The following is a 23,955-nucleotide window of genomic DNA, read 5'->3' on the forward strand; positions in this document are numbered from 1 at the left end:
GGCTAGTCTGCTGCGAGGGGTTATTTTCAGCTAGATTAGCTGCTTGGACTACTAGGTTTCTCGCTATTTCTAGCGCCTCTTGTACTGATATTGCCTTCGGAGTTCTGCTTTGAGTACTGAATCTAAGCGTAGCTCCTCTAAATGGTGAGAAGTTGCTCCTAGTGCGTATTTCTGGCGAGAAGTTTGCCTGCCGTTTATTTGGTGGGAGGATTGGTATTTCAACTACGCTAGGTATAGTAGTCTGCGTAGGCGTCGCTGGTTCCGTGGTTTCCATATCTATCTCATTCTGGATCTGAGCTTCGATTTCTGCTCTCGCCTGGGTGCCTGGCACGTGTACGTCGATAGTATCACTATCGGGTGGCATTTTGATTACTAATCCACCTGGTCTGTGTGTTTTTCGGTGAAAAATAAGACGTGTCTAAAGTGATCACTTTAACAGCCTATAGCTCCACAGCGCGTGGCGTGCACGCTTTAAAGGTGATTGTAATCGATTTCTCGCGAGGGGTTTATATATATTTGACTAAAATTACACCTATTCTAGAAAACTCGAAGTTGTCTGATTTTGTGGAGAAGGGCGATTGATGTGCCTTTTATCTTTGTGTAATGGACCAAATACGGTAGTTCACGCAAGCCACATATCTCACAATATATGTGAAAAATCCCTTTATTCCTTTTACAGCTAGGTCTTTTTCGTATCTCAGGATCTAGAGCGAGGTAGAGTAGTCTCGAACGCAGCCTTTCAGCTGTGATGGTCCGTTCCATCTGCATGTCCAGCCTATTCGGTGTCGTAACGCGATACAAGACCCGATAGTGAGAAACCAAGCGACTGTCAGGCAGGCATAATGTGATGATCATCGTGATGGAGGCAGCCAGCCTCTAAGCGGAGTCAATTTCTCCGCTGAGGCGATAAGCTCATTGGTGCCAGACTGTGAGGTTCGGGCCGATCATTCTAGCTAAACGTGATGGAGAGTAGTGATGGCGTTTTCTCAGCTGTGACAGTTCATCCACCCTGTAGGGATCGTCTTAGCGGAGAGAGGAATTTGTCGGATACTATGTGAGCTGTCATACCGTAAGGTTCGGCTCCTGTCTATACTTTCTAAATCAACTCTAAGCGACACTTGTTACAGCGCCACACACGCTATTGAGGTGAATCCTCCCATGCATGTCGCAACTCTTACCTTTCAGCTCTCATTCCTGCCTTCAGAGCACTAGCGAAACATTGCTATCGCCCAGTGAGCGGGAGGTTATCATTGGCTGATTAGTTGCTGCTCAACACACTGCTGCTCAAAGTCCAGGTTATGAAGTGGGCATTTCTCAATATAGCTAGTCGTCAAATCCTATAGTTTCGTCCGGTGATTATAAAACGCCAGATTATCTTGAAATCGGTTGGCAAACCATCAGTCTTCATCTATACACTACAACCAAAGACACCACAAGTGATCACTTTCTTGCTGGCATATCTGAGATGTAAGCTGTTCCTATGTACATTTCTGGCGCATCACTGAGTCAAATAAGTACCCAAATATGGCCACAGAACACTTCAAGCCGCGTCACAACCCCAGCCCCGAGGAACTTAGGGCATTTGTAAATGTACTTCTTGACAAGGACATGCCGGTGTATGTTCAAGATCCAGAGATTCAAAACTCTTTGCTCTTTGAGCAACATGAGGACGAAGAGGTTGCACCCATGTTCTACTTCTCTGAACACCGCTACCTCGGCAACACAATTCAACTACCTGATCACGACAGCGCTGGAGACCATGCAGCGGCCAACAATCCCTTTACTTTGCAGAATGGGCTTGTGGTCACATACGGAGATATCAATGCGCTTTCTGGAGACTATTTTGGATTGATGACTCCCATCTCCAGGGGCGCTACACTAAAAGACCGCATTGATCGTTTCCAGCAGAGCTTCGATCTATTGAATGTAGGGGAGGTTGGCAAACAAAGGGCAGAAGCCGTGATTGCAAAACTGAAGGTTCTTATGGCTGCAGTGGACGACGCCATCGAACATGACCCAAAGGCAGTTCACAAAGCTTACCAAGACCACCCCCTGGACATTGACGCACTCAAACAGGTCACAGTCGCCTATAAGGCCGGGGCTGATTTTGATACCCTTGCGCTCCACAACATCGACCACTTTGGACCTGAAGCTCGTTTGACTTACAATGCTGGTCACGCCCTAGCTCTTCAAGTAGCTGCACAAGGTGACCTTCAAAAGGCATATGCTATTAACGCCTTTGCAGACCACTTCCTGCAGGACTCATTTGCAGCTGGCCATGTTCGAGTCCCGCGAAATGCTCTCTACTCCCTCGACGTCAAGGTCGACTTTTCAATCAGTTTTTTGAAGGCGATTGCATCAAATGTCAGTACTTTGTTTTCAAACTTCGGCTACTTCTAACATTGCCATGGCAGATCATGCATGATGAGGATGGCAATCTGGGACTAAATGTCCAAAACCCGGCTGGAGAGAAATGGAAGATCTATGGGGATACCAAGCTCTTTGACCCAGCAAACAGCAATAATCTTCGCATCTGCACCGAAGCTATCAAAGTATCAGTCCAAGAGGTACATGATGCATACAAGCTCCGCAAAGTCATTGATGAATCACAATTCGGCGCGTGGAAACTGGCTCCAATTCTAGAGCTTGTCTCATCGCATCCAGAGAATCATCTTCCACTTCTATTTGTCAAGTCGGATGGTAAGATCTATAAGCGAAACGGAAATCCTGGGGAGGGAGTGTTGTTGGATACCGTCTGGGATTATGTGGGGTTTTTGCTTGAGAATGTGAACATGCTTGAAAAACAGATCCAGCTACAATTTCAGAAGATTATTGGCAACAATCTGGGCTCACTGGTGGGTGGTCTATCAAATGGTCAGATAGCGCATTGATAGAAGAACAAAGGGAATCTCGAATATACGGCCTATTTTGCATTTCACTATACATCAAATCAAACAGCTGCTTGTTTGAGCATCTCGATACGGTCTTGTGTGGTATCAACTTGGGTCTGCAGGTCGTCAATTTGATGGGTGTAGATTTCGCGACCAACATCAAAGACGGCTTCGGTAGTACCATCGTTTGCAGCGATTAAATCAAGTGAAGCGTTCAGCTTATTTGTGACATTGCGCAGCTCTTCAATTATGGCTTTGTATTCCCCAAACTCTTTGCAAAAAGCAGGCTCATGTTATGATGCAATAGTAGTGAGGTGCGGAACTGTAGCAGCGTGATCGTCTTGCTCTATAGACAAGGCGGTCTCGAGGCCATCACGGGTTATGACCGTCAGTTCGAGAGATCGCTGTACCCGAGGCAAGGCTTGGTCGTGTATACGATCGGTTTGCTTATTGTTTTTTTGAGAGGGCGGCGTTGAGTTGAACGGTGAGTTGATGGGTGCACTGCTGGGTCTCAACAAACTTCTCCCAGAGAATCTTCTGGGCGTTGTGGGAGCCCTGTATGGTTTTGATGAGAGTTTCGGCCACCTGTAAGCTCATTGCAGCAATGTTGAGGGCGAGCGCAGCTTCGTCGCCGGATTGACGGCATTTGCTGCAGTCAGCGCCGGCTTCCTTGTAACGCGAAGCGAAAGAGGTCAGAGTAGGTCTGGAAAACTCATGGGAATGGGCAAGCTGTGCTCCAGTTGCGGCGTGACCCTGCTGCTGGCTCTTGAGCACTTGGGTCAAGCCGACAACGACCATGCGCCCTAGCGTTTTGCTGTGCTTCAGCTGCTCCCGTTGCTAGGTGATTGCTTTGCCTCCGATGATGCGCATTTGACTCTTTAATGCCTCCATGCTGCCGTCCATAGTATTCAGCTTGCGGATCTGGTGGTTGCTCGTCCCTGTCAAGGTACCTATGTTGCTAGCCATCATGTCAAGCCGTTCACACGCTTGACTGATGGCTTGAATAATAGCGAAATGGTTCGATGTTGCCAGCACCCGCGTCCGATCGTGATGTTGGCGTACAGATTGACGCATACCATCGTGGCTCTGCGCGACGGAGACCATGAGCTTCTGGTGGTCCTTGGCAGCGCTGGTAGGCAGTCTATCACTTGCTTGCACCACAAGCTCCAACACTTTGCCATGATGCTGCGTGTTGACGTCTCCCAGATCCCAAATTCGTCGCATGATATAGTCAAAGTCTTGCTCCAGATGCACATGTTGAACATCGGCTTTGGCAGCCAGTGCAGCGTAGGTTCGATGCACCTCCACCTGGAGGAACCGGACGAACTTCAGCGCAAAATACCCAAAATGAGTGAGGAAAGCGTCATCTACCGCACCGACTAGAACGTTGCCAAATATGTGGAGTTCAGCGTGTAGGTCGGAGGGGGAAACTTGCTTGCTAACCCGTTGATGACGTTGGCGGCTAGAAATACGGCGAGATAATTGCTGGACGGTTCCAGTGGCGATTGGAGGAGTCGCTGAGCGAGGATTTTGCCGCCCGGTACATACAGGTTGAGGGATGTGTGTCTAACCGTTGTCCTCTAACTCGTCTTTATGATTAAAACCAGCGTCTCGAGTGGATAAGGAAAGAAGATATTGCGACAAACCTAGGCCTGGGCGATGTGCTTAGGCCTGGTGACGCGCATCTGACCATATATGCACGGCTTGTGCTAAAGCCGCGGCCTGGCGGTGAGCATTACCGAGTGATTGAGAGCCGTGGGGGGTTGGTAGTGGAGTGAATGGTACCGGTGGTTCTTCATGCACGCCTACGCTGTGTGCGTTGACAAATTGAGTGTCATCGGTCGTGTTCTTATATAGCTCCCGCTTGAGACGGGTATAGGTTTTGCGTCTGATGGGACCGACATCAGGTTTCTCTATGATGTCCGGGATGGCCGACTCGTCCACTTCGGTATGCCTTGCGCGACGCCTGGGTCCAGCAAGGGCTCGCCGGAGGCATGGGAATGACGGGGCCGACGTCGTGTCATAGTGAATTTTGGTAGTGCGGGTGACAGAGAAGAGTCAGTGGAAAGGGAGAGAAGGAATGCAGCATGTATTGCATTCTGGAGGCTAGCGCTTATTATGAAAGATGGTGTTAAAACAAGAAAGGCTATCATGCTGGACATTCGTCGCACTGGTCACAAAACAGCATTGGCGCCCCGCAACAGGACCATGTCAAAGCCAGATAGCAGTCGCCCAACTCGTGCTTCTCTGCAGCATCTGATGCGGTTGCCATGAGAACAATGTCCAGATCTTGGTCATTGCTGTGGATGTAGCCGCATCTGAGACTGACTGCCTTTACTATGGACAGCATTGTGTTGAGCATCTCAGCGAGAGGGCCACGCCTGAGAACAGCTTAGAGAGGGAATAACAGAGCGATTGCATTTTCGACAGGAAGCGTATGAAGATATACTGGTTAAAAAGGTAGCCATCCTCGCCAGTCTTGTTCGGAGATGTGCGAGTGGCCCTGGCTCTGTGCGCTACATAACCAACGCCCCAACCCATGGCCGCCGTTCAGCTACCGCTACCTACTTTCGTCCCTGAGGCCCAAGGGTTGATGGACAATTGAATCTGTCACTCTAAACTCTGGGGTGGTGAGCATGTATCGGGTGCAGAGGGCGGTATTAGGAGCTGTAAGAGCTGTCTTCCACGTTGGACTTGCTGTGTGTGTATATAGTGCGTAGTTATGTGAGTAAGTATGCAGTGTCTCGCGTGCTTGGCCACCAGGCCTGATCCCATGACGCTAGTCCACTTTGGTACTAAGACAGTGCCAAGCTTTCCAGGCACCGAGAACCGCGTCGCATCTTAGCGCGAATCCCCAACCTCCTCCATCTCCACCTCCACCGACCTCAACCTCGACTATCATCCTCTCAGGCTTTCAAACTCCGCCTCCTTCGCGAAAGCAAGCTTTTCATCGTTAGGTGCTAACCCTACCTTTTCGCCTGCCTGGCGTCTTGTCTCCGTGCGCTATCCTTACTGCAAGGCCTCTGACGCAGCGCATCAGCTTCACAATCTTTGTGTTCTGATTCGCGCATCAGAGGGGCGTTACCAAAGCAAGGCTCAGGCTGTGTGAACAAGGCTGGTCTTTAGCCATCTACGATCTGGCGCTTGCTGCTGCGACAGAGTCAGGGCTGCTCTTTGCCATCAACGCGAAAGCCCGGGCGGGTGGGTTTCCTTTGCTGCATTTTGCATGCTTTGTTGCAAAGGGGTACATTGTAAGTAAACACATCCTTTAGAAAAGTCCAACGCGAAATGGTACTACACAATCTTCTCAGCAAGGAAGGCGTTTCCGCCCTAGCGTATACTGCTGATGATGCATCTGTACCATGGTTGTGTCTACTTAGGATTGTGAAATCGCACACTGACACGCAGCTTGGCTTGTATCTCGAATACCCTTTGCCGCGCCCTGGTATTGATGACAAGCAACGTGTTTTTTTGCGCTATGAAGGTGATAATCTGGTGCCTGGCACAATATCGCTCACGAAGCTTGACATTTCTCTCCCGGCTACATTGCTCACTGATCTAGGGCGGAACGGAAGTCATCAGACCCGAACACTGTCACTAACTCTAAAACAACCTTGTTCTGTATGGCATCGAAAAGAAGCTCCCAGCGTTTGCCCTGATTTTCCAAAACTTTTAAAACTAGCGCGAGCAAGACAAATACGCATCGTCTTCGACACCAACTGGCTTGGTACCAATTACTCAAGGTTTCAGTGCATTTTCAATGGTTCCAAGGAGTTCGCTAGGGTGCCGATTCTCCCAAACTTCACCAATTTGTATCGGCAAGTCGAGTGGTCAATCCTCAGTTTGCTTCAGGATGTTAGTCCTGGAGCTGATACTCCCATTGATGGTGCGAGAGCTGGAGAACATATTGCCCAAGACATGACAACCCAAGACCCACCTCCATATCAGCAAGAGCCAGGCTCGGTTAAGCGCTCTAGAGACAGTAAGGGTAGGGTTGTAGTCGAATACTGCACTGCCTCTTGCTAACGTCCATTGTCTAGATGGCCTCAGCCCTGTACCCGATACTCCTGCAACGAAGCGCTCCCGACATCCTCCCGATTCGCCTTTGTTAGATTGCTCCACCCCCACATCACAGGTTAGCTCCACATCTACGGTTCCAGTCAATCTTTTCCAAGAGGCTGTCGCATCTGAGGTGAAGAAGGCGCTTCCAGGCTTGTTGGCCGACTTCTTTGGTGGCATGCGTACAGGCCACTCATCTTCATCACGCTCGTCACCAACACCACCGTACACCCGAATTTCAAACGCGCCTACACGCTACGATCGGACACCAAACCGCCGTTTGACGCCTATCACAGAGATGGAAAGAACCATTACAAGTGCTCTTACCCAGACCTTCGCCCAAGATATCGACCGAGCCTTTGAGCATGCCTCAGAGCATGCCTCTGAGCTATATAACTCCGCCAGCATTGAGATAGAGGAAATCGTTGCTAACGCGAGGTCTGACTTGGCTATGATCAGCGAAGACCAAAAGTTCGGTTTCAATGAGTACTGCAGCCAGCAGGTGGACGACTTTGAACAGCGTGTAGCAGAAGGAAAAGAGGAAGCCGAAGCAGAGATTCGTGACGTATTCCTCACAGCTTCGGAGAATTTTGATACAGCCAAACAGGCCGCCCGTGCAAATTACAGACAGAACGCGCTCAACAATGGTCGCAGGGCGATATCTCTACCTCTTGTGAAGGAGGATGAGGATGGCATTACGAATTTATGAGTTTGCGTGTGACCTAATCAACACGAGTAACTACTATACTATTGGCGATGATCAAGCAATGCTTTTATAGATTCAGGTGAAATGCTGCCGTGTAGCTATAGTTTGCCAGCCCTCTATTTACGTTACAATATGTTTCAGGTCGGAATCGCTATCAATAGTATGAACCCATTCGTGTCAGGCGTGTCTCCTGACATGCATGATGTGTTGAAGGCGGCGGTACACTCCCCACTATGTAATCAAAAATGCGCCACATGCTAATGTTACATCTGAACTAGATAGCACTTTCACGATAACTGCGGCGCTTGTTCTCATTGATCCTCCATTACTCACGTACCCTTTTGCATGCGGATTGCTGTCTCGCTCACACATTAGTCCATCTTGATAAGAGTTTGCGAAAGCTCCTAACAAACGTAGGTTTGACAGCTCTAAAACAATCGAAATCTTCCGCTTCATCATCGACCATGGCGTCATTCGAAGAGATTGTGGAAAATGGAAACCTTTAGTCACGCATGCAGTGCAGATGATGAATGTTCCCACGCACGATGTATACCACAAAATTCATCTGCTGGACAAGAATCGACGCCCCGGAAGCTACGATTGTAGTGGCAAAATCTTAGTTATCGTCTGTGATTGTACGCATATTGACCATGAAATCACAGCACCAATCTGCATTGCATCAAGGAAGCATCCGCGGTCGGTTTTAGTTGGCCAATTCAATTCAAGGTCTCCCTAAGGATGGTAATGCCCGCTTGCATCTGTCTAGTTGGGAAGGAAATGGAGTTCCGCTACATGCTAGCAACTAAAGACATTGATTAGTCATTATCATCACCCTCAGATTATCCCCGTTTCCATCGCACTCATTGTCTCCATTGACTTCTTGGTCTCTTTTCTTTGTTGTCTTTGTCTGAGTTTCGCCTGAATAGAACCCTTGATGCCTGAATAGCACATTGCTGACGAGAACACGGCACTTCCAAACCATAGCAGCGCATTGACGAGATCGCACCAGACCGCTCGCTCCATACGTCCTATGTTAACTGGTTCAAATGCTGGCTCCATTGCGCCCCCCAGATATACCTTGTAAAAGGTGGCGAAAAGGGCAAGCCAGAAGACCGTCAGTACCCAGTCCACTATCCATGAGAATCGGTAGTATCGCACAGTTGTGCCATTGATGACAAGGGCGATGATTGTTGCACTGAATGTGACTTGGGAGAAAACGAAGCTTCCTGATGCATCTCCGCGTCCGTTGCCGTTTGAGAGCTCGATGGCATAGGATGTGCCAGAGGCAAGTGCGAAAATGAGCTGGAACAATCGTATGCTTAAGCGGAATAGCGAAACTGAAGGCTTGTCCAGTTTGCTATCGACGGCAGCTTTGAAGGAGCTAGGGTTGATGAAGTCCGTCTTGAAGTATGGTGGCGGCGGCATAGGCGGCGGCGCATCGACAGGCATGGTTTTGGTTGAGGTCGAGGAGGATGACATATCGGTTGAAGAGACGGTTGGCGCGTCGACTTGTCTCGATAAGCCCATTGATGCTTGACGTGCTGTGTATATTGGAAATGGTTGTTAGGCGTCGTGAACGAAGGCAGAAGAAATTCAGATTTTATATCTGTAACCGACACAGATTGGGATCACGAATTGTCAATGCTCTTGTTCTTTTCTCTGCTTCAATTCTAAGTATGCAGGATTACCTCACTGAACCAGACTCTGTGGTCGAATACGCCTGAAAGAGAGAATACGCGCTGAATACGCGGGGCGAGTCATGAACGCAGGAATAGTTACTATTTCAGGTAGCGCTTACCAAGTGTCGGAGAATTCATGCACCAGAAGTGGCGAAGTTGGTGGGTCGTGTGCTAGCGTTGAGGGTAGCCGCGTGTTTCGTATTCGCTCTTTCCTAGCTCTGAATATGTCCTTGTCCGCTCACATTCACTCTCCTCAAGCCAGACGCTTAGTCATGCAACAAGAATCCCCACTACCGTTGGCGCATTCTAACACGGCAACGCCGCCCGCTAGGAACAAGATGGTCGTACCGTGGAGAAGATAACAAGACGATCGCATCGCAGATCACGTGCTGGCTGCAAGAACTACAAAAAGCGCCGCATCAAGGTAACCTATTTCAATTATTTCGGCCTCATTCCAACCATCACATATGATGTACAAGCATCACTTTGATGTGTTGGAACTTTATTGTATTCAAAATAGTAGGGAGGATTATGCCTTAAGATATACATATACTCTGCACAACTTGGAAACTAGGCTCGTACAAAATCTGGATCCCCGATCCTTAGAACATCTCTTCGCTTTGATCCATGCTATAACCTCATGAGGTTGTTCAAGAGGAGGGACTTTTGAACTATATTAGGTTTCTGGTCCAACAATACTCCCGAAAACTAGTGAGAGATTTAATGTGTCATTTGGATCATGACCTTGGTTCGTACATAGGTTTGATGAGGTACAGAAACTTTGTCGATCCGATAACATTTTCAGGGCCTGTAGTAATTATGGCGAGAATTCGCGGAATACAAACAATGTATGGAATACGAAAACCTGTAGTATATGGAAAAGTAGAACAAAATCGACATGCCTACTATCTATCGCCCTTGAAGCTAAACAATGAGAATCAGACAACCCTGCGCCATAATTTCTGATTGTAAAAACCGATCGTGCCACACAAGATCTCACTACATATCCATTTCCAGCCTATTACTCGTACCACACATTATCAAAGGCGCACGTTCTACTTGGATAATTCATCTTGTACAATCTGTGTCGTTATTTGCCAGTGTGCTGAGTGTCGCTGCAGCTATTACCTGCAAATGTGTACGTTTGATCACCCAAAAGCTTTTGCTCCCCTGCTGAAACCTTGCAGCCACCTACAGATGACTGCTGGCCATTGAAAACGGATTGGGATTCCTTGAACGAGTCGATCTCTGGGCGCCTAGTTAAGGCTAACCCCCCTGCGTTTGTATGCTACCCAACGTTTTGCAACCACACTCCACTACCTCATATCTTCAAGTATCTAATCTGCAATAGACCTCTTTGTGTTGTTGGACAAGTAATTGCCTCAGCTTCATCTCTCCCGAATGCATCTAAGCAAGGATGAAAGTCTCTCCCGTTATCACGGCAATCGCTGCGTCAATGGCGCTGGCATCACCTACTGCCGTACGTATAAACATCACCTCTTCTTCCAGGAATAACACCGCTCCAACTCGGCGACTCGAAACAGGTTAGCATCGAGCACTCTTTTGAGGAACAGCGTAACAAGGACGGCACGGAGGCGAAGGTAGTGTGCGTGAAGTGTCCTTGCGAAGGCCTCACAGGGGTGTGCAGATGCGTAAGTGATCCTTCCAAACAACATAATTGCTTTCTGTATAGGAAATTCTAATGGTTTGGATAGATCCCTAATGGATGCTGTTGCCTTGCCTGAGAATGAGGAAGATGGCTGCAACAAGATGGAACATGGCAGCGGGGTTGTATACAACGAGTAGGTGGGCCGAAGATGAATAGAGTACCGTGGGCCTTGAATCGAAGCGGGGGGAAAAGCAAGGCGATAGAGTAAGGGATGAGTAGCGAGTTGTGCAGACTTATCTGTAAGACAATGAACATGGTAGAGAAGAAAAGCAGGTGCGAAGTCGATGCAGATGATGGTATACAAGGAAGCAAGGTGGAAAGGCATAATTAGCGAAAGGCATTGACTTAATTTCTGGCCCCTGCCTCAACCAGCTTTTCCGCTTCTTCCCTCTCTTCTTCTGGCCTTATCCACTTGCGAAAGCCGATGGTCATGATACCTCCAATGGCAACCTGGAAGGCCTGAAAGATGATTGCTGGAATCTGCATCTTGGACTGATTGACAGGATCAATATTGATGTACATGACTGATGTAAGCGGGACGACCATTGCCAGTGCTTTAGCGGGGCAGCAATAGCAACAAGCAATGACATCTTTTTTCGGTAGCCAGAGCGAAGCAGCTGTGAAGCAAATGGCCAACCAGATCATGTACAGTGCAATGGTGATGAAGACGATGAAAATGATATTGGAGGGTTTGACAGCCTCGAAGGCACCCGATGAAAAGGCTTGATCGAACGTCTGCCATACCATGGTCAGCAGGGCAATCGAAGACAGCTTGAGCAATTTCCAGTCGAAAAAGACCTTTTTAGTCGTCTTGGGAAATAGGCGCTGGACAATCTGACCGAGGAGCATGGGCAGGAAAAGCGAAAGACCAAGTTGCATAAAGACACGCTGGTAGATGTCCGCGTAACCGGATCCGCGCTGCAGCACTTTGCTGTACCACGACCCGGTGGAGAGGTACATTTGGAGTATGATTGGAGTCAGAAAGGGGCAGAGAAACTGGCCGATTACAGATTGGACGACGGTCAGGGCGGCGTTGCCATGGGCTTGGCGCGTCATGACGACGTTGCTAGACATGGTAGTCGGTGCGCTGCCCACGAACAAGAAGCCGATGAGGAGCCATGGGTCCATGAAATGGGGATTGGTCGCGCACAAACTGACAATGGCAAAGGTGGCAGCGGAGCAGACGAGGTAGCACTGGAGTTGGACGAAGATGTGCAGCTTCCAACGCATGTAGTTGGCGAGCATGACGCGGGTGTCGAGGGTACAGCCATTGATAAAGAAGATGACGGAGACGGCCAAGTAGGTGATTACTGTGCGCTTGATCCGCTGTTGTGAAGCAGGCACTTGGACTTGGGACGACACCAGGACGACGGCGCCCATGGCGAGGAGGAACCACTGGTCTTTGATGAACCATTTCAGCACTTGGAGCGTCTTTGCGGCGTTTGTGAGCTTGTTCTTGGTGGCTTGGGATTCGTCGGTTTTGTGCGAGTGCTGTTCGGGGCTGGCTTTATCCGGGATTGGATGATGAATAGTGGGAGTGTGGAGGGAGCTGCTAGTATTCGTCGTCGTCGCCCCGTCGATCCGCCCGGCGCGGTCGGTTGTCAAAAAGGCCGCTGGGGCCTGGCTAGGGATCTCATTCATGGTAGATCGATGATGCCAATTCACCGAGCATGGGTTGGCGTGCCTGTGCAGATAGATATGTGAGTGTTCGGCAACATACCATGTAGCCGGTGTAGGCGGGTTACTATTCTCGGCAAGCGGTTGTCCGGAATAGCCCGGCAATGAAGCAAAAAAGTCTGCCTGAGGAATGTGTAGCGAGCCATGGCAGCAGCCGATGGTCCTAGACTTGCACCGAGCATCGCCAAATCGATGCCACTTGGCTGTGTGAAGTTGGAGATCATGGGCAGATGGGGTACGGAAGGGTTAGTCATCCGGTGCCGTCGTCGTCGTCGTCGCCGTCGACGTCTTAAGCCAGGCCTCGCCCATCTGGCCTGTTCATTTCCCCTCATCAAGATAGAAATAAGAATAAGAAGCCCGGGTCGTACTTACATACTTACATACTTACGTACATATAGAACCGAGCAAATAGACTTTGCGCGCTGTCCAGCCACCCGCCCTCCGCTTAGCCATGGCCTCTCCAATGGCAGTCGGCGCATCCTCCGACGAGCGCACCAGGCTGATTTGGTCGCGCGTCTACCAGGAGCTGATCCAGGATGCCGTACCTGATGCGCGCTTCAACTATGACTTCATGGCCTTCACGCCCGACTTCAGAGGCTCTGCTGCCGCCGTCGAGCGCCTGGCTGCCCTGCCCTGCTACCACTCTGCCCAGGTCATCCTTGCCATGCCCGACAATAGCCTAGAATGCTTGCGCGCCCGCGCCCTCAAGGATGGGAAAAGGCTCATTGTGGCTACTCATCGCTTGCGCAGGGGTTTCCTCGTTTTGGACCCGGGGCGTATCGATGCGAGCAGATACGACCTAGCCGCTTGCCTGGATGGAATGGAAAAGGCTGGTGCCGGACGGCCCGTCACGCTCGCCCAGATGCGCGATGAGGGTCTTATGATCGACATGTGCGTCATAGGCGGTCTCATCTTCAACGTTCAGGGCGTCAGCATCTGGGGTGGGCAGAATCTGTTCGAAGTGCAGTGGGCGATGCTGCAAGACCTGGGCGTACTACGCCACCAGGCCCCTGTCGTTGCCATTGTCCATGCCTCCCAAGTTATAGACGAGGCTCGAATCAGCATGGAGACAATCAAACCCACCAGGTCAGGAGAAGTCCAATGTGATTTTGTCATCACGCCCCATGCCATTTTTTCAGTCAATGGAGCCGTCAAGCCTACAGGGAGCCTCAACTTCGACACTATAGATCCAGACAGCCTTCAGAGCATCCCGCCACTACAGGAACTGCGGGGTATGCGCATGATGGAGAACATCATGCAAAGAAATGGCTTCGCGTCTGAGCAGAGGCCCATACCCCAGCTTTCTGCTGAGGAACAGATGGGCATCAGTATTGTAGACAGGCTGATGCAAAATCATAAGAGTTGAGCGACGAAATCATACGTATCCGACTCTGTCTGTGGCAATATCCATGCACACCTTTGTCCGACCAGTGTTGTGTCGTGAGTTTGGTTGTCGCACTTTCGTAGGATTCACCTCCAGTAGAAGAGAGTAAGCTAGATATCGCCTTCTCTACAATTGCATGCAGTCTTTAGATAAATATTGACAGGTACTACCGCTATTGCAGAATAAAAGCGAAGATGCGCTACATAGTGTGCCCAGTTGCTCACCTACGTAATTCGCATACCGAGCCTCCACTATTTGCCTTCTGTCATCTTCGCCTAATGCAACTCTGTCCCTCTACTAGCCCTCGAGTCACTTGTTCAGCATTATCCAGCCGTCCTTTCCTGCTGCTCATTCCATAAGAAATTGTTTTCCAACAACGTTGATCAACCCTGCGCTCTTTGTCCTCTCTTTGTTCGCTGTTTAGCAGACCTGAGAAACCCTTTGATTTGCAGATGGATAAAGTTCTTCTATGATGTACGAGACATGGGATAAGCTTGGACAAAGAATATTAGGGTGGCGATCGTTGGGATAGAGGTATTATGGGTCCCAGCCATGGTCTTGTTGAACAAGACATGTCCTGATTGCCCATTTTTGATAACTCTGGTTCTTAACTCACCCATCGTTGTTCAGATGGCTGGCGACCTTTCTGCCTTGTATAGAACATGGTTTTCTTTGAAGTTGCTGTAGCATCAGTTGTTAGTTAGACGCACCTCCGCACCCATGTGCTAATCATTCGTTTCACAGATAAACACATCCGATTAACATACGCGCTTCGATAAGGGATGCTACCAATACTGCGTGTGCCTTATGCATCACCCGCATCTTACAATGATTTTCGACGTCAACGCCATAAAAAGCACATTTCAAATAAGTACAGTATATCATGGCTCCGTCTCTCGCCTATTTTGATACTGATCAATCCAATCTACCATTTGCTCCCGTCGATTGTTAACAGGAGAGAAAGTTCGGGTTACCCTGCATGGATAAAAGCTACAGCGTAAGGATGCCACGTACGCATCGTCGAGAATAAAGCGACGATTTAATCGATAAAGAAGATTGAGAATGACCTAGATTGAGAGAGTGCAGTGTAAAACAGGTGATGCAGCGTTGAGATTTTACTAGGTTTGCGTGCCTCAACGATTCACATTGAGTATTGTAGCTCCATGACCATAGCACCAAAAGTTGCGCATAGCCTTCATTGCGACTTGACCACCGACTTGTGTACAGGAGTGAACAGCTGAAACAAACCTAGTGTAAGCACATGAAGTTGTCACTGCTCACATGGCCTCCACCGATGCCGAGCAGATCTCGCTCAAGTCATCGTTTTCATTCTTCTCCCAAATTCACCGCATGTTCTCAAACAATGACTACTGCAAGCACCACACTGCCTTGGCACATTGCTTGTCCAGCGTTCAAGACTATCCCTGCGGCTGTCTGCAGAAGTGAAGTTCTCAACATGGTCAAACCAGCTGTAGGATCATCTAAAGGGAAGAATGTACCTCTTGATTTGCGTCGCAACGACTCCGAGGTTTGTAGCAATGCGATCCATCTCACTATTTTCCTCCCAAGGATTCAACAATACTGGACGACACGGTCAAGGGAAGCATCGGCCTCCCTCTGTACAGGCCATTGAGTTATTCTAGAAAAATACATCTTGAATAGATGTTGGTGGCCAAACGTTCGTTTAGTGCGTGCTGATCAGTACAAGTAAAGTTTGCTTGCAAATTCAGAAGCCTAGAGCCGCACCGCTCGTAATACGGATTGACCAATAGCGATCAATGAATGACATATCAAGTCTTGGCAGATACATATCACTTACTTACTAACAAACCATACATATCTGGGGAATAGCAACCCCGGTCAACATATTGCGCAACTACCATTCCGAGAAAAAAAATATTGTTTCCGCTAGCTGCTGAGCTCATTGATGTTTCTCTCCCGGCCGCTTACACGTACAATCTTTTGCCGCAAAGCAGCTGTCCGGCTTTCAACAAGGCGCGCACAGCAATTCTCGTGCTCAGCTATCACCACAGCCATGAACAGCGATCTAAACAATACAGCGGCAGAACGCACGAGAGCAGAAATCGCAGTAGATCCCCAGTACCGGCATTCGTCTTTTGCAATACCTGCGCACGAAGATGATGCCTCGATTCGTCAAGCATATCGACCTTTTTTGCTGGATGCCCAACACGCAGATAACGATTGGATCGCTAGGCTCGAGCTCAGCACAGCGTTGAAAGTAGTGGATGAACAGGTGATGAAGAATGGCGGGGACAGGATCAAAGTCCTCGTGCTATACGGCAGTATGCGAGAACGGTAATCCACCTTTTCCAACACAAATACTCTATATTCATCTGTTTTTCTTCTGCGGCAGGACTGATCAGATGCATAGATCATATTCTCGACTGCTCGCTTATGAAGCCAGCCGTATCCTATTCCGACTTGGCTGCGACGTGCGCGTGTTCAATCCCACGGGGCTCCCCGTCAAGGACGACGTGCAACACTCGCATGAAAAAGTACAAGAACTGCGGGAACTGAGCAAGTGGAGTGACGGACATGTTTGGGTTAGTCCCGAGCAGCATGGGAATCTTGTAAGTAACACATCATCTGTCCCCTTTCTCATCAGTCATCAGTGTTCAGTGGTCTGGAGGTAGGTGCCTGGCTGATTGGCGACAATAGACGGCCGTCTTCAAAAATCAAATCGACTGGATCCCATTGTCCACGGGCTCCGTGCGACCCACGCAGGGCCGCACCCTCGCCATTGCCCAAGTCAACGGCGGCTCACAATCTTTCAATACTGTCAACTCACTACGTATCCTTGGCCGCTGGATGCGCATGTTCACGATACCCAACCAAAGCTCTATTCCCATGGCTTACAAGCAATTCACGGATGCGGATGCTCCAGACGACGGAGGAAGTAGGCTAATGCCGAGTGGTAATCGAGATAGATTGGTGGACTGTATGGAAGAGTTTGTCAAATACACACTCGTCATGCGGCCGCATTTTGATTTATTTGGAGATCGGTATAGCGAGAGGGAAGAGAAGAGAATAAAGGACGAGAAAAAGAAAGAGGAAGAGCAGAAGGGGAAAGACGTCGTGAACAACGTCTCATTGACGGACATATGATGCACGATTGACCTGGCGGTTAGCTGGTTTCCTTGTTGGGCAAATATACTTAGACCGGGAAAGGGTCGAGTTGTTGTAAAAAGATATGCGCTTTTCAGACATGGGGATCAAAGATTGCGCGTTTTTATTGAAGAATAAGAATGCGCGACAGTTTCAAACACGGTAAAGTCATGCACGAAGCAGTGATATCTCTCTAGTTTGCAGGGAATAATAGCTACACACAATCATGCTCTATACAGACTATGAATCTTTTCCTCGGAAGCTAGAAGGAAATGGCTTGAATGCGATGCGAGTGCTGATGATGACGTGTGGATAAGCTAATTGTGGGGCTAGATTCAATGTGGATGTTTCCATGCCCTGTTTCGTTTGTCACAGGTGTGTGTACGGGGATCAGATGTGGGGTGAGTGTGTGAATGTAGATGCATAAAGAGTTGAACTAATACCAAGTAAGTATCTTGGTATGTTGAATAAAAAAAGGGAAAAGCAAGATGGGTGGGAAAAAAGAAGAAAAAAGAAACAACGGGCGTCTTTAGTGTGGGAGTGCAACAAACGAATCGAACAAGAAGGGGGTCTCCCAGTTATCCATCCTTCCCCTTCGATTGTTGGACGTCGAATCGAAGTTCTTGTTGTGAACGAACATGGTCATGCCCCGGAACTGGATTCTAGACGACCCCACACGGTAAGTCTCATTGTGAGGCAACTGTTGCTTTTTCGATGGCAGAAATGGCTCGCTGACATGGGATGTAAAGAAGGTGTCAGACCAATGTTAGATCGGTTGTAGTGAGGATTCGAAACCCTACTCGGCTCTCTATTGCTCTGGGATCTGTCTGCCGCTTGCAGCCTTGCCACTCGACACTTGATCAATCACTCGGCTCAAGCGCGTATCCGGTTTGTCGAGCGCTTTTCGTCTAGGTATACATGGTTTGGAGTCAAGAACGGCGCGTTTTACTGAATTTGCTTGGTTGCTGCGAGTATATCAAGTGCTCAGGTTCGTGACCTTCCCCATCGGCATACATCACCAGGTGCGGTGCAGAAGACAGAGCAGACATCGGCGGGGTAACGCTAACCCCAATTAGTAAGGTATAGTGTTTTTACCCTTACCCATGTTATAGGGGGCCCTTGATGGTGAGGGTATTGGCGCGGGAAGACGCATTTGTTGAGCGCGGTATTCGATATCGCGTCAGCCCATGTCGTACGAAACCTTGATCCTTTGAGGTGCATGTACTTGAGTGCACCTGTTCGCAGCGTCACCGACGGCAGTGGCTGGGAAGCCCAGTGTCCTGCGTCTGAAACGCTGACGTGATGGGAGATGGTTAATGTCAAACCGCGCCCAACAGCGGTAGGGACCAAAGTCTGACGATGGGGGCGCGGACACAATCGGCACATATATTTTGTATGCAATGTCGTCACCAGCGCGGTCGAGCAAAGAGGGCCCAGACTCGGTCACTTGTGTGATCTTCGCGCCATGATGCAGCTCTATGCAGGAGGCGCACAAGCACAAGCAGCAAGCCATTGTTGCAGGAACCGTTAGAAGAGCCACTCGACTAGTGGAGAACTTGGCGCAGCCGCTGGCCACGAGGTACTTTTGAACGTGTGTATTCAACTTGGATAAACATCCGCGGCAGTCCAGCGTGGTGATTCGCCTCTATCGTCAGCCTCGATTGCGAGCCGAGACTGATGGACAAGATTAGTCAGACGTTTTTGTTGGCGATCGCAATGAAGGAGAAGATCAAATGCGACCAGAGGGTTGTGAGCAAAGGTCAGTAAACGTTCCGGAAACCGGAAAGGACATGTCTGAGTGACAAAGATGCGAGGGGGTGACATGTATCGCGGGTACGTACTTGGGCTCATGTGTAGACAGATGGGTATTAGTCTCCATGAGCCCCTGTATGCAGGGATGGCATGGCCGACCAGGTGGAATGTCACCATAAGTAAACATTCGAGTGTTTGCATCACGCAGCCTATGGTTAAGCGAATAGGTTCATCCTGGGAAGCGCTGTACCGACAAGCTGGTCGAAATGCCACACACGAGTTTGGCTCAAAGTCAAATGGTAAGCCATCGGGCAATTATCAGCGGATGGGATTGGGTGCTGACAGAATCAAAGTTTCACACGCGAGGGAAGGGCAGTTCGTGCGGCGGGTCTTGGGCGCGGGAGAGGAGGGTAGCGTTACAAATGGTCCAAATATGGGGATAGTTGCTTGCCAGTGTGGGCAGGGCCAAGACCAAGTGCCGGCGGCGGCGGCAACGAGTCAGGGAGTGAATGTAAGTACACAGTAGCGTGCTCCTACAGCCGTTGCTTCTGCAGCGCCACCAGCCATCCATTACCAGTCTGTATGTGGACTGGACTGATAAGGCACAAAACATCCCTCGGCACCGACTGCAACGTGGAAGAAGGGAATGGATGTGGGCCTGCGTGGCTCCGCCGAATCGCCCTCTATGGCTAGTGGCCGCATTCCTGTGGGCTGGGCGTGTCGAGCATTTCCGGATGCAGAGAGCGAGCAGTCATGGTACTGGTCGGAGTGAAGACGACAGCGGGTAAGGAGGAACTGCATGACTGTGCATCGAGAAAGCAGCTTTGGGATATGGCTCCGGGGGTTGTGTGGGATGGCAGTGGGTTGGGCCAGGTGAATGCCGGCTGGCTAGGGCCAAGACGCGGCAGAAGCGGGCCATGCAGGCGACGCAGGAGAGGACAGGATTTTCGTGCGTTAGTCTACAAAAGGTTAGCGTTCACGTGCCCCACATTCCCGCGAAACCTTGTGTGAGCCGCTCTTCGTCCATCGACTAGCCACCCACACACAGCCAACGACTACAGACAACGGTGCGAGGGTAGCTAGCTGCTCAAGCGTCGCCTTGCACCTCGACGACGACGATGACGACGAGGGGCGTTGTTTCAGGTATTCGCCGACCGAGTCGACAATGAGCCCACTGACATGCGCCATAGACACAGAGCCGGTGAGTAGTATGTAGCACAACCATGTCCAGGCCTCCCATCATCTTACTGTGACTGTATGTACTGACTTACATCCAGGCACAGTGCGATAGTCCGTCCCCTTTACCAACACAGTATGTCGTATGTAGAGCATTGTCACTATAGCCTCCTCTCCCCGTACCCCTCCTGGCTCGGCCTGGCACGCATGATTACTCGACATGCGCAAATCAATGGCCAGCGTCCTAGCTCCACGGGTAAACACCCAGCTTGGTAATGGCCTCGCCCTGAAACGGACCAGACCCTGGATCCAGTATTGCCAGCCCGCGTGCAGTGACCCACCTCTCTCGTGGCGGCTTGCGTTATGCATTGCTTCCTACGCAGTATAGCTCCACCTCGGCAAAAACAAATCCACCTACCCTCCTAGTACGTTAAAGATGCATATCCCCTCAAGCTCCATGACCCTCCCGATTTTGGGGCTCGCTGCTGCTAGAGCATCCGCTGCCTCGAAATCACAATCATCATGGCCGTCCCCAATAGAGGCCCCGAGCTGCTCGCAGTCAACATTGCCTTTGTCACCACGGCCGTCTTGGCTTGCCTGCTAAGGTGCTTTGTCCGCGTCCGAATGGTCAAGGCCTTTGGTCTCGACGACTGGCTCATGGTTATTGCAACCGTAAGTAGCAAACTAGCCAAACGAGTACATTCATCCAATTCAAGTACTCACATGGCACTCAGCTCTTCTTCGTAGCCTATACCACGTCCTCATGCATAGGCATCAGCCATGGAACAGGCCGCCACCACCATGACCTTCCCATCGAGGGTGTCCAGAATGCAAAACACGCCTGGTACTTCTGTTACCTGTTCTACTCCATCTCCATGATCTGCTCCAAAATGTCTATTGGCTTCCTTTTACTGCGCATCAGTATCCGGAAACTCCACACTTGGTGAGTTGCCACAAGAGAGCGGCCTGACCGGGCACCCAACTAACCATGTTAGGATCATCTACACCGCTATGCTCGTCTCAGTTGTCGCCGGAGGTACCTTTTTCTTCGTCTGCCTCTTCCAATGCTACCCTATCTCGTACATGTGGGATCGCACTTCGCAACAAGGAAAGTGCATCGACAATACCGTCATCACCGCCCTCGGCTACGTTTACAGCATCTTCTCCATCATCTCCGACTTTACTTTTGCCATCATCCCCGGATTCCTGGTCTGGCATCTGCAGTTGAAGAGGAGGGCAAAGATTGCACTGATTCCTTTGATTACCATGGGTTGTATCGCAAGCGCTGCTGTCATCGCACGCCTGCCCTTTGTCCACTTCTTCAACTCACCCGACTTCCTCTGTAAGCACTCGATGCATCATGTTGCCATCATTCACTAACCATTGCAGGGTCCACGCTTGACATTGCCATTTGGTCTTCTGTCGAACAAGGTCTCGCCATCACCGCCGGCAGTCTCGCAACGCTCCGCCCACTCTTCTTCATTGCCATGTCCAAGCTCGGCCTATCAACGCGCAACCCATCCGCCTATCGCCCCTCAGCCTACGCCATGTCAGCTCCGCTTCCAGCAAACGCCGCCGCCTCTGGTACAGCGTCCAAGACTGACAAGCTCCGACCAGACCTGTACAAACTCTCTGCCACTGTTCAAACCCGCACCTCGGAGGATGAAATCGTGCAAATCGGAAGCAAGTCAAAATCGCCCCAGTGGTTCCCAAACGCTCCGCCCAACTCCAAGAAGAGCACTCGTGTTGACAACTCGGATAATGACAGCGAGCAAAGCCTGAGGAACAAGAGCTCGCGCAGTAGCACAGAAGATATCTTCTCAAATGGTATCATGGTATCAAAGTCATTCTACATCACGGACGAGGAAAGGGGGTCCGTCATATCTGCGCCCTACAGATAATCCAAGGTTCGACAGCACAAGCTACATTGCCCCGGTGGCCTTTGCCATCAAACCTGATATTCCATTCCATTACAGCCGCCATCTTTTGTCGGGTTTCTTTTGGGTTGGACCCCAATACCCGTGTCCGTTGGCCATTGTACGCCCTGCCGATTGCAGTCACCCAGTCGTTACGAAACCGAAAGACGCCTACTGCTATATTGGAGCGCCACTGTATCTCTGGAAAATGCGTACCTTTAACGCGGTAAAAGGTGTTGGGACTGAAATCATGATGCGTCTAGCAAAATGTACAACCAATATCGCTGGATACAATGATACCGCTTGTACTCAGTAGTGACGACTATATAACTACGACATGAGCTGCAATCCCTCCTCATCAGTAAGTTCAACTCGCTAGCTGGTTCATTATTGTCATTTGCGCGACGATCGGCAGGCCCGAAAAAGGGATGGAGAATGAAACGATGAAGAAGAAACGCGACGTGGGTACATTGGGTACCAAATTCTGTACATTATCATCATCACGATCAACGGCCTCTGCCTCATTGCTCCTACATATACCCATGCGACATACATAATTAGACACCCTAATATTCATCAACTATCCAGAGCAATCAGATATTCTTTGAACAAACAATTTGCGCGTAAACAGGCGTGAACTCCCATGGGGGGACGAACTGTATCGAGGCCAAATAATCACCAAGTCTCCGAAATCGAATGAACTTCAGGGTGACATACTGTGTGCAATGCAGTAATTAGCTGAGAGCAAACCGGTAACCTGGGGCCGATCAGTCTAGCTCAGACGTGTAGATCTTGAGACCCAGCATGTTGGAGCAATATTCTTGCGAAATTCAAAGTACAAGGGTTGCAACGACGTTGATCCTAGTAGACTTAGCTCTGGGAAGCATCTAGCAACCAATTCCCTCACGTCGAGCGTATGTTCAGTTACCTTGGCCATGTGCATAAACGACGAGTAGCTGATTGTCTCAACACAGCATAGTAATCAGGTACCTTGATTCACGTTTAGCACAGCACCGCTTCCGAATTCCCCAGACACATTCCAAATTATATGCGCACCCAAAGGAGCGGATCCCGGCTACTAACCAGCCCGTTGACCTGACAGCTCCACGATTCAGACATCTACCATGAACATCGACATCGACACCTGGCATCACCCACCTTGTCCTTAGGTCATAAGTTTGATATTGGTACTTGGTGTATTTGCCTAGCGGATGATGTTCATTTAGCGTGTTTGGCAGAGTCAAGACATGAATGGGCCAGCCGAGTGACGGCGTGCTTACTAGCGCAGCCACCCAGGCAGTTTGTGGGCTGAACCGGACATGGGCGGAGGAGCACAACGTCGGGTGCTAAACTCGTAGCGGCGACGGCGTGCGCGACACGTCTTCTGGCCCTGCTAGGGGGGCAATTCCATATTTTGTGATCTATCGCGGCAGCTTGCATGCGCCCTATCAACGAGGGACGACGAAGTGGTTGGTGCGGTTAGGCGCGTGGAATTTTCTCGTGTCGCCATTTCCGTGGTTGCTTGGCCCGAATAATTACCACGTCTTGATATGCCGGTACCAAATACACGACGTCTTGTTGCTTCAATAAACGCAATGTCGAGGCGTCATTGACGGACGGCACAGTATGGGTAGTGTTTTGATATTACATGTCTTCATTCCAAAATCCGAGGCTCCCGATGCTCGGGTCGGAAGATGTGGATATTTATCCACCGGGGAGAGATCCGAAGACGATGTACGAATCAACGGGGAGCATCCTTACATAGTGCTTTGCATGATGCGGGCTAGATAATCTGGGATAGCAGGGTTAGTCCCATGTAGCAGATGATGTCGGTAATGGATGTGCTGGGATTATGCTTGTTGGGTTTACTCGACACAGATGCGTGCCGAGGTACGACTTCGATTTCGACTTGTGGATACG

General features: G+C 49.9%; 9 protein-coding genes across 9 annotated transcripts; 5 read left to right on the forward strand and 4 right to left on the reverse strand.

Annotated features, from left to right (window-relative positions):
* Positions 1 to 1,686: 1,686 nt before the first annotated feature.
* Positions 1,687 to 2,891, forward strand: COCSADRAFT_86152 (uncharacterized protein; the record flags this gene model as incomplete). Its single annotated transcript, XM_007700778.1, has 2 exons — positions 1,687 to 2,364; positions 2,415 to 2,891. 2 exons carry the CDS (start codon positions 1,687 to 1,689, stop codon positions 2,889 to 2,891), a joined length of 1,155 nt encoding a protein of 384 aa, XP_007698968.1.
* Positions 2,892 to 3,338: 447 nt separating this feature from the next.
* Positions 3,339 to 4,584, reverse strand: COCSADRAFT_25534 (uncharacterized protein; the record flags this gene model as incomplete). Its single annotated transcript, XM_007700085.1, has 3 exons — positions 3,339 to 3,694; positions 3,767 to 4,353; positions 4,538 to 4,584. 3 exons carry the CDS (start codon positions 4,582 to 4,584, stop codon positions 3,339 to 3,341), a joined length of 990 nt encoding a protein of 329 aa, XP_007698275.1.
* A 1,595-nt stretch (positions 4,585 to 6,179) lies between these two features.
* On the forward strand, positions 6,180 to 7,773 carry COCSADRAFT_355382 (uncharacterized protein; the record flags this gene model as incomplete). Its single annotated transcript, XM_007700779.1, has 2 exons — positions 6,180 to 6,873; positions 6,932 to 7,773. 2 exons carry the CDS (start codon positions 6,180 to 6,182, stop codon positions 7,657 to 7,659), a joined length of 1,422 nt encoding a protein of 473 aa, XP_007698969.1. The 3' UTR covers positions 7,660 to 7,773.
* Positions 7,774 to 8,490: 717 nt separating this feature from the next.
* COCSADRAFT_159538 (uncharacterized protein) lies at positions 8,491 to 9,105 on the reverse strand (the record flags this gene model as incomplete). The annotated part of the gene is made up of 1 exon (XM_007700780.1): positions 8,491 to 9,105. One exon carries the CDS (start codon positions 9,103 to 9,105, stop codon positions 8,491 to 8,493), a length of 615 nt encoding a protein of 204 aa, XP_007698970.1.
* A 1,813-nt stretch (positions 9,106 to 10,918) lies between these two features.
* COCSADRAFT_35908 (uncharacterized protein) lies at positions 10,919 to 12,765 on the reverse strand. The gene has a single exon (XM_007700239.1). The coding sequence runs from the start codon at positions 12,643 to 12,645 to the stop codon at positions 11,350 to 11,352; it is 1,296 nt and encodes a 431-aa protein (XP_007698429.1). The 5' UTR covers positions 12,646 to 12,765; the 3' UTR covers positions 10,919 to 11,349.
* A 379-nt stretch (positions 12,766 to 13,144) lies between these two features.
* On the forward strand, positions 13,145 to 14,047 carry COCSADRAFT_87547 (uncharacterized protein; the record flags this gene model as incomplete). Its single annotated transcript, XM_007700781.1, has 1 exon — positions 13,145 to 14,047. One exon carries the CDS (start codon positions 13,145 to 13,147, stop codon positions 14,045 to 14,047), a length of 903 nt encoding a protein of 300 aa, XP_007698971.1.
* Positions 14,048 to 15,923: 1,876 nt separating this feature from the next.
* COCSADRAFT_35909 (uncharacterized protein) lies at positions 15,924 to 17,460 on the forward strand. The gene is made up of 3 exons (XM_007700240.1): positions 15,924 to 16,381; positions 16,458 to 16,656; positions 16,745 to 17,460. The coding sequence occupies exons 1-3, from the start codon at positions 16,101 to 16,103 to the stop codon at positions 17,189 to 17,191; spliced, it is 927 nt and encodes a 308-aa protein (XP_007698430.1). The 5' UTR covers positions 15,924 to 16,100; the 3' UTR covers positions 17,192 to 17,460.
* A 731-nt stretch (positions 17,461 to 18,191) lies between these two features.
* On the reverse strand, positions 18,192 to 18,704 carry COCSADRAFT_355388 (uncharacterized protein; the record flags this gene model as incomplete). Its single annotated transcript, XM_007700782.1, has 1 exon — positions 18,192 to 18,704. The coding sequence occupies one exon, from the start codon at positions 18,702 to 18,704 to the stop codon at positions 18,372 to 18,374; it is 333 nt and encodes a 110-aa protein (XP_007698972.1). The 3' UTR covers positions 18,192 to 18,371.
* Positions 18,705 to 20,641: 1,937 nt separating this feature from the next.
* On the forward strand, positions 20,642 to 22,020 carry COCSADRAFT_170393 (uncharacterized protein; the record flags this gene model as incomplete). Its single annotated transcript, XM_007700783.1, has 4 exons — positions 20,642 to 20,791; positions 20,854 to 21,062; positions 21,115 to 21,461; positions 21,509 to 22,020. The coding sequence occupies 4 exons, from the start codon at positions 20,642 to 20,644 to the stop codon at positions 22,018 to 22,020; spliced, it is 1,218 nt and encodes a 405-aa protein (XP_007698973.1).
* Positions 22,021 to 23,955: the final 1,935 nt, after the last annotated feature.

Source organism: Bipolaris sorokiniana (genome assembly GCF_000338995.1).
Source record: "Bipolaris sorokiniana ND90Pr unplaced genomic scaffold COCSAscaffold_5, whole genome shotgun sequence".
NCBI lineage: Eukaryota > Fungi > Ascomycota > Dothideomycetes > Pleosporales > Pleosporaceae > Bipolaris > Bipolaris sorokiniana.

Coding starts and splice junctions, on each gene's coding strand:
- COCSADRAFT_35908 (XM_007700239.1), bottom strand. CDS start 12,645: ATGAATGAGATCCCTAGCCAGGCCCCAGCGGCCTTTTTGACAACCGAC.
- COCSADRAFT_35909 (XM_007700240.1), top strand. CDS start 16,101: ATGAACAGCGATCTAAACAATACAGCGGCAGAACGCACGAGAGCAGAA. Junction 16,382..16,457: donor TACGGCAGTATGCGAGAACG/GTAATCCACCTT, acceptor TCAGATGCATAG/ATCATATTCTCGACTGCTCG. Junction 16,657..16,744: donor CCGAGCAGCATGGGAATCTT/GTAAGTAACACA, acceptor TGGCGACAATAG/ACGGCCGTCTTCAAAAATCA.